The sequence below is a fragment of the Diabrotica undecimpunctata genome, chromosome 6 (genome assembly GCF_040954645.1).
Source record: "Diabrotica undecimpunctata isolate CICGRU chromosome 6, icDiaUnde3, whole genome shotgun sequence".
Lineage (NCBI taxonomy): Eukaryota > Metazoa > Arthropoda > Insecta > Coleoptera > Chrysomelidae > Diabrotica > Diabrotica undecimpunctata.
The window spans coordinates 26,266,167-26,275,985 of record NC_092808.1 but is presented as its reverse complement, the minus strand read 5'-3'; the positions used below and the strand labels follow the sequence as shown (position 1 = coordinate 26,275,985).

Sequence of the window (9,819 nt, the reverse complement as noted above, 5' to 3'; positions counted from 1 at the left end):
CTACACCTCTATAAGAAACATCTATATAGAAATAACGGGTGAGGGGGGGGGGGTATATACACTCTGAAGAAAGACTGAAAAGATAACAATCAGGGTAGTAGGTACGATGCCAAGATAAGGACCTACAGAAGAAGACGACAGGAAGACTCCAACCGAAGACCAGGAATCCGAAAGGAAAAATATCCAGAAGCAGGCAGTGCAAGAGCGGGACGTCGGAAAGAAGAAAATGAGATATTAAATTTGAAATGTAAATATTATTAGGGCAATAAACGTTTTTATTTTTATTTTATTATGAAAAGATAAATATGACATCATATCAGAGTATATATCATATTCAATATTGGCGGGAACATCGATGATATCGAAAGAAAAACGATGTTTTCGATTGTATAAATAAAATTACAAAACATTAATTAAGTAATACTTTTACAGCGATAAATAAAATATATTTTTTTTTATTTAAATTAATGTGTCTCGGCTGCAAAGACCATTGACACAAAATAAAATATTAAACAGTACTGTATAATATATAAGATTTATTATAAATGCATCAACGTTAGATATTCAAAGATATTTCTGAAAGTATTGGGTAAAGTGAATAAATTTATGAATACTTAAGTATATTAAAAGTCATAAGGGCCTTAGAATATAGCCACTGTTATATTCTAATAAATAGTTATGATCAATTTGTGAATCGTCGATTTGGAAAGGAAAGGTTAGATTAGAATTACCCACTAATCTTTTACAATTATCCAATCAAAGATACACGAACATGCATTTTTAAAAGGGCAAGAAATGGTTATCTTTTCTGTAATACGCAGACGCAGAATAAATAATTTACTCTGAATTACTTCGGGTTTTGTGGTTTTTTATCATCAATATGTTTCTAATATCGTATCGATGATAAACTCGTATGTCATCGATTATTTTCACAAATCGTTGAATGTGTCAAATGTCAAACACAATAAATGTCAATTTTAAACTGAACTGAAGCCTATAGGAACCCTAAAAAATAATCCTAATTGTAAGAACAAATTTAATAACATTAACTAAATTTAAACCTATGGACAGAACCAGAAAATATATTATTGAAAAAAGTGAAAGTGAAAGGATTAAAGTAAATAGTGAAGGTATTGTGTTTTTTTTTTAATTTGAGACTCAACTTCATCATTTGTTATTCAAATTTAACGAAAATATCAATTCTTGCTAAGTTAAGCCCAGGTTTGGACTGATTATTTAGTACTGAAAAAAGCGGTAATGAAAGATGATGCATACTTTTCCATTGATTTATTGTTTTAAATGGAAGTTATCTTCATTATTTACAATAATGCACAAGGGATGTGGCCATGGAAATATAGAATTGAAAGAATGGAACTCACAATTGACAAAATAAAAGGAGAATTTAGCAGTACTGTGCATACTAAATTGGGAACAGAATCATAATAATATTGACTTTTAAATAAGAGAAGTCCTCACAACATTAAGTCTAGTTAGTCTTGGGACTTTTTTCCTAAGAATACTTTAGAAAAAAAATTATACTTTTTGTTAATATTTTGGAAAAAAGGAAAAAAATTGAAGTTTTACAAATGAAAATTAAATAGAATTGACAAGGAAAATATATTATCTAAATGTTAACCTATACTGGCTACTGACAAAATATTTTTGCTATTAAATGTATCATTAAAAAAAATTGGTGTGGATAATACACAAAGCCAATTACTCCAAGATTAACAATTTAAACATTAATGTTGAACTATTCCATGGTATCAAACAAATTAAAATAGATTGATTCCAATCTTTACTTAAAAATTACACAAATTTAACTAAAATCACCAGTTTTTTTCAGTATGATCTTTTTAGGATTGTAGATTCATACATGATACCGGTGGTATTCAGATCTGAATTTAAATGATGAATATATAACTCAGAGAAATATACTGTTTAATTATAAATTATTTATTTTTGCAAATTAGAATTGAAATGACAAAATATTAGCCCAGTCTTCAGAGAGTTGACCACTGAAATTCATATGAACAAGCTGAATTTTGCCAAGAATATTAATTTTGAGACCCTAAAATAGATGCAAAAAAGTTTACCACTTTCACCCCACAGACTTCCCCCTAATGCAAAAAAATCAATTTACCAAAAATCTATATGCTGTAGAAAAAAATTTTTCAAATAAAAAATGTAGCTGAGTTAATTTTAAACAAAAATGTTAATTAGAACTTTTTGTGTAGGATGAATGGTTCTCTCAGAAATAACACTTGAAGCGACCGTCGATTTTGAATGTCAGTTACATGCCTGAAATCAATGATCAAAAAAAATTTTATCAGCTCGACGGTAAAAATTTGAGACAGTTTTTATAAAGGAGTTATATAAATAAATGTGGCGCTATTTTTGCCATTTTTTATGATTCTCGTGAGATCAATAAAATTAATGACTTTCATTGACCAGTTGTAGTAAAATTTCCATTTTTAGAGATCAATTTTTTAAATCTATGACATGAAATTTCAATTTTGAGTTGTGGCAACAAAGATGAGGCATTTTAAATATGAATAAAAAACGCAGAATTTAATGCTTTACATTTCAAAAGATTGTACGTCACGGAAGATGCTTTAAGAAGACGGTTTTGGGTGTATTTTATAGCAGATATTTGGTTCTTTTGAAAAACATACTAGGTTAATTGAAAAAAAAGTTTTAAACATTTTAGATTGTTTGTTATGTGAACGTTTAAATCCAGCGTTTTTTAAGCATATTTCAAATGCCTCACATTTGTTGCCAAAACTCAAAACTAAAATTGCATAGTATGAGGTTTTGAAGGTAGGCTCTAGTAATCGAGACTTTATAGTGGCCAGTCAATATAAGGGATATATTGTATTGATCTCATGAAAATCATAAAAAATGGCAAAAATTGCTCCATAACACTTTATTAAAATCTAAGTTTACTTGCAGCAAAATACAAAAATTGCGTAAGAAAGCTGAATTCTACCTTTAAAACATATCTTGATTTTTGTCAATAGAACACTTAAGTCAAAAGATATTGAATTTTTACCGTTGAGCTGATTCAAATTTTATTGAACATTGATTTCGCACACGCAACGGGCATTCAAAATCGACAGTCTCTTCAAGTGTTATATCTGAGAGAATATTTCATTCTACACAAAAAGTGCTAATGAATATTTTTATTTAAAATTATCTTATCTACATTTTTTATTTAAAACATTTTTTTCTATGATGTACGGATTCTTGGTAAATCGAATTTTTTACATTTTTACCCCTCTACTACGGGAGTTTTAGGGAGAAGTCTGGAGGTAATAGTGATAAACTTTTTTGAATCTTTTTGGGGTCCCCAAAATTAACATTCCCAGCAAAATTCAGCTTTTTAGTATGATTTTTAGAGGTTGAGTGGTATTTTTGTCTATGACGACTGGAGTATATGGGTTCTACAATCCATACCCTACGAGAGCTATTTAAATAGGAAAATATTTAAGGTAGTGGATAAGTCAGAATTTGGATTCTGTAAAGTAAAGGATAGAACCTCTATAGTTATATTCTTAAACTTTTGCACATTTTAAGATACCAGAGTATGGTATCTGGGAGCATAATGACATAGAAGCAGTTTTACCTAACATAAAGCTTCTAAATGTACCAAACTTCCTGAGAAGAACTGGGCTTCTTGAACTACTCTAACCACTGAAAAATCACCAGAGTTAATTATTTATTTATTTACAGGATTAACCCCATTGAAAAAATTGTTAATACAGTATATATCTTTATTAAAATATACAAAAAAAATTTGCTAAATTTAAACAAGAAAACTTTTTTTCGATCCCAATAAATTTGCAATATGTACCAACAATACAATAAATTGATTTGACAACTGACTAACAATCAATTAAGGAACAATCCACTGATACTTTTTATTCTAGACAGTCAATGTTATTAAATTAAAACTGGTATTTTAACAAAGAGATTGGTATCCACTACACTTAACTTCACCCTAGAAACAAGAAAATGTTCAGTATTTCATTACCATTCATAATGTTTAATGTTGTTTCAGTAGGTGTTTGTAATGCATAATTGGTATTTTGAAATGGTAATGGAAATATTTGATTGAATCATAGAGGGAACTTCAGGACAATGTAACAACTGACTATTTTAAATACAAATTGCAAATCTATGCAGCCATAATATGTTGTATGTATTATATGTTTCTGCAGTAGTAAAAAATGACTGCTTTTATAGTGTAATCTTTTGATTATGACACATGTAATAATATCCTAGAGTCTGCAAACAAATGATGCGTAATTCTTAATAGTATACACATTTATAAAATTTAAAGATGCAAGGCAATTGCATCATAGTCCAGTAAAATTACAACATTTAATGCAATATCTAATAATTATCTTTTTAAATTTTTTCACGTGCTATGGAAATGAGGTATTTTATAAGTTATACATTTAATATAAATGGGTATATATATAATTTAATTGTAAGTTGTTTGTGTAGTGTTGTCATTGTCAGTGTATTGCAATGAGCATAAGTTCTGTTGTGGCTGCAATAATTATTGTCGTGGCGTTAAAGATGTTAATGGGCAGCGCGAAACTGAAGGAAACATTGGTTTCTCTCATGTCTCTTCAGTGCGAAACGAGTATGCCGATGCGATGGTACGAAGAGACCAGTTGGCTTATTCGAAGACCTAGTTCAGGTTGAGGCAGAATTACTACAGCTAGAGATGACAGCTTTGTTGTTTCTAGTGCTTTGAGAAACTGAACGGCCACAATTATTTTTCTTCAAAATAGTAAGCACAATATCTCAAAAATTTATGCTGGACTCTTTCTATGGTACCAATATTGTTCTAAAAATAGGGTGACCAAATAACTGAACTTTATTCGAAAATAGTTCTAACTAGGCAACAATATACTAATCTTGTTGAATCAATGGGAAATACTTGCAATTCCTAGTAACGAAACCAAGAAATTTAGTTCCTTTATTGTTTTCTGATGAATCGACATTCTATCTTACAGGCTCAGACAAACATGTAAGACATTAGTCTTTATAGAGAATGGAACATTGACTGCGCATAGGTACCTGACACTGCTTCTAGAAGACCGTGTTTTACTGTTTATGGTTATTACTGAAGACGACGCAACTTTTAGGCACCATAATGCACAGTCCCTCATTACTGCTATAGTTACTGCGTATCTTGACGAGATTCAAATCACACGATTTGTTTGGCCTGCTCGCAGTCCAGATATCAATCCGATAGAACATTTTTGGATGAAATTGACGATGAAATCCCTCAGACATTCAAGAGAGCTTCGCGAGATATTCGTGCAGGAGTGGAACAATCTTCCGCAGAATGTAATACAAAAAAAATCTGACCCAAAGCATGTCCCATCCTTTGCAAGCTTAAACAAGTTCCTTAAAAAGAATAATAATTTCTAGAGTAAATTCAAATTACGAGGTGACCCTAATTTTATGCTCGGTAGTATATATAAAAATATGTTTTTAATTTTTTCAATTCTGTACCATTTGATCACATGATGTTATGTACATTTTCACTATACAGGAGAGCCTAAAAGCCGTTTATGGGACTTTGTGTTTAAGGTTTTACCTATGTCGTAGCAATTTTCTCAGAATATAAATAATATATAGTAGTTAATTTGATATGTTATAATTTAATCTATGATCCCTAAATAGCTGAACAAGAGTTTAAAAATAAAGAAAAATTTGAAAAAACCAATTATCATGTTTTAAACAAATGATTATTGTTAAAGGATATCACTTATTATCTTCGTATGTTGGAATAATTTGACTATTTTTTTTTAATTAATAACACTTAATTACGACAAATATATTTATTTATTAAAAAATTTTGCACACAAAATGACAATATATATAAAAAATATCTTTCATATTTATTATTTATTATTCATCGTTTTCGCTTTCGTCGCTATTACTGCCAACGTCGTTTTTCGTAATTGAATGTGGTAGGTTTTTATAAAAGGGATGATAAAGTGGGTCTATGAAAGGCAATATACTTAAAATGTCCTTATATTTTTCTTGGCTTATTCGAATTTGCTGTTTTTCATAGGCAAAAGAAACGATAATGTTTGACGAGTCGTAGTTATTCATTTTTTCTCTTCCAAGATCGATAATTTTAAACGGTTCATTTTCAAGTACTCTGCGCTTATAAAATAGTTTTCCAAAGGATTCTTTGCGGATTTGTATCCAAAATATTTGGTTCCAGGAAACGCTTTCATTACCTTCATCTTTCTTCTTTCTCACGAACAAACTAGATTTTAACATATCTGAAAAAGAGAAGAAATCTTCAGTTTTCATTTCATATACCTTATATTTCTGACTACTAATTCTCACCAAATTATACCAGTCGTGAGGTAGACTAATTACCCCATCGAACTGTTTCCTCTTTCTCTCTATATTGGCATGATCTAAGTCGCATTCTAAATGCGTATATCCTGGAACCAAATATTTGTGATCTATTGTTGTTACAGAAGGTTTATTGTTAAATACGTAAGTATAGAGCAACGGAATAATCTTAATACGGTTTTGTCCTGGGCATGTATCGGAATAGAATATGATATGCTCTGGCAACTGTGTTTTTCTACAAATTGTCTTTTCTGATTCTGTGACAATTATTCTGTACCGGTCCGTATTCCATTAGTTCTTGATCTTCGCAAACTTCTCTGAAACCGTCTTTCTCCACGCTTCCGTTTTTTAAATGGTACTTATGGCTCACTATCGTTTGGATCATTTAACGAATCAGTATCACTCGACTCTTGCGATTTAGATATCGTCCAAGTCCTATCTAGAACAGAATAGTCACTGGAATATTGATCATAATCTTATAATACACACTTTTTCGTGTGTTTATATTCGTCATGCATTTAGCAGCGTCTGTCCAAACGATAACGAATGTTGTTTTGATTATTTTTGTACAATAAACACAGAATGACTAAAAATGAAGTTATCACCGTCTGACCAAATGGTACAGAATTAAATATTGCGATGTTAATCAATAGTTACATTAGTTTACATTTTTAACTGATATTACTCATATGGTAATATTCAAGCAAAACCTAATAAATTTATGAATAGACATATACAGAGTTGGCTACTCAAAAGAGTCTACCATGATATTTGGGAACATTCATTGGATTTTGTGAGAATGCTTCAGGTCGAGTTTTATTCCAAAGGGGTCACCTTTTAATGCTATGTCATTTGTCAACCCTTAATTTCAAATAGGGAATAGACCATGTGTGGCACATCATTAGACAGTTATTTCGCTGGAGAATTCAGGCATCTATGATTTTTTTTTCATATTTACTCTGTTCCTGTGAAAAACTATCAATTTATTATAAGTGTTGCACCTCTTAAAAACCAAATGTAATTCCTATGTTTTGCTAGTGTTGGTGACCATTTTTTTCTGTTACATCAAAAACTACATTGACAGAAATTTTCAAAAAGTGTAGTTATTTGAGTTGTGTTGGTAGAATTTAACAGCGATATTAAATAAGTATTTTTTAAATTCGTTTGAAGTGGTCAAATTGCAAAATGCATTGAAATTATTTCTACATTTTTTGAAATTTAAAAATGTGTAAGGAAAACAGTGAAATTATTTAATCAACTTTATCAAGAAAAGCAACTTCATTACTCATACATATTAAGTAAAACTATAGTTAATAAAACAGAAGTAGCAATTTTAGGTCATGTTAATTTGGAAAATACTAAAAAAAAGCTGAAGAATCTGTTTTTCGCGTAATACTGTCCACGGTGTACTGTACAGATGAAACATTACAAATTTCATTTATACAAAATACACTTGGTACAGGAAATAAATGAAGATGGTCCAAACAGGTGATTACAGTTTTGTGAAATTACGATTAAGAAAATAAATAGTATTCCAAACTTTCTATTTAATATTTGTTTTTCAGATGAATGTTTTGAAAATTAAACATGGGTAGAAATTGATAGGGATCATATGGTTGGGCTATTCTTTTTACTTTTAGATTTTAACTGAAATATTTGAGGACGTTGTTGATCCCTTTTGACGGATATAATCGTAAATAATAACAGGTATTCAGAAGATGATTTTTTTCCAACAAGATAGAACTCCGCATTATAGCAGAGACGTAAGGCAATACTTTAATGAACAGTTTTCTATGCAATGAATTGGACGAAGAGGTTTTTTTGAATGGCCAGCAAGATCCCCAAATTTAACCTCCATGGACTTCTTGCTGTTGAAGCATTTCAAGGGTTATTAAAAAGCAAGATTTATAATACCATTCCTGCTTCATTAGAAGAACCAAAACGCCGAATAGTGCATGAATGTAGTTTCGTAACCTCTGAAATGTTTCAAAGTGTTAGTCATAACTTTGCAACAGCGACTTTATAAATGGTGGTGTAAATGTTTGGACGTTGGACGTTAAAATTAAAGGTTTGGGATATTGGAAGGGAGGGGATTGATAAATGTCAGATATCTATATCCTTACAAGGAAATGAAAAAACCACCTGTTTTAGCATTCTCACAAAATCAATGAATATTGCCAAATATCAGAGTGGACTCTTTCGAGTGGCCAACCCTATACTTATTTACATGTCTCCAAAGAAAGATCTCAACAGTTGAGTTGGGCAAAACAAAACTGAGACTCTTAGGTTCCTTAAGTACAACGGCATGTATATGTATATTGAAGTTAGTTGTTTATCAGAATAAATGTATAAATCTTTAATTACATAACAACATTAAAGTGCATCACGCAGTGGCGACCATAGTTCAGCTGAATGTAGGAGATCTATTCTCGGCACCGACAACGAAATTGGAGGCACATATAACAGACAGAGTCATGTCTATATAAAAAGAAGAAGAAGACAAAACCTTTGTCTGTCTCTTTGGTCTAGTGTTTATCGACACTATTTACCTGACACATAGTTAAATATGCAATCGGAATCGGAACAATCCGAAAGGATCTCTCCAACTAAAATGCCATACATTATTATTATAGTGTATCACTATCAGTAATGTATCCCGAATTAAATTTCTTTCATTTTTAACTACATTTACAAATTATTGTTCATATACCACCCGAACACATTATTCAAGTTAGTCTCTAATTGAATCAGTTGCTAATATTTATTATTTTAGGACTATAAAGCGGACAAAATACTAATTGATTAGAAAAATGGCATGTAGCTGGAAATTGGAAAATACTAAAACAAAGCAAGTAATTGACATTAAAAAGTCTGTATTTAAAATAGGAAGACATCAAGATGCAGATTTAAAAACAGAAAGTACTGTTATTTCCAGGGAACATGCAGAAATTTTACAAACTGAAGATGGTCTTCTATATGTTAAAGATAATAAGGTAATTCAATTTTTATAATAAATTTTCCTTTACTAGACAAGTAGTTTCAACAATTCCATGTATTGCTGTAATAGATTTTAATGGCAAAATATTTTTGACCATGATAAACATAATAAACGAAAATCCGTTATCAAGCTTAAGCACTAGAAATTGTATCGGATACATCAATAGAATCTTCTCAAGAGTAAGAGATCCATCAGATACAATTATGCAATGGAATCTTAATAGATTCCACGCCTGATTTGAACTTTTCAAAACTCTGAAGAAATCACAGAAGAAGCAGAATCATAGATTTTCAGAATCATATATTTTCCACCTATATTTATCACTAGAGTAGAGGAAATGAGTATGTAGGCGCCATCTTAATTTGATATTCAGAAAATAGAAAGCACTGTGTGTCTCTTAACTCCAAATTTCTGTTATTCAATTTATA

General features: G+C 30.4%; 1 protein-coding gene across 1 annotated transcript in view; it reads left to right on the top strand.

The window, feature by feature from the left end:
* Positions 1-970: 970 nt before the first annotated feature.
* The window catches only part of LOC140443312 (uncharacterized), a 54,009-nt gene continuing 45,160 nt past the window's right edge, over positions 971-9,819 (top strand). The window contains exons 1-2 of the mRNA XM_072534504.1: positions 971-1,130; positions 9,167-9,386. Coding sequence (XP_072390605.1) covers positions 9,204-9,386 — 183 coding nt within the window. The 5' untranslated portion in view covers positions 971-1,130; positions 9,167-9,203. The remainder of the gene's footprint in view (positions 1,131-9,166; positions 9,387-9,819) is intronic.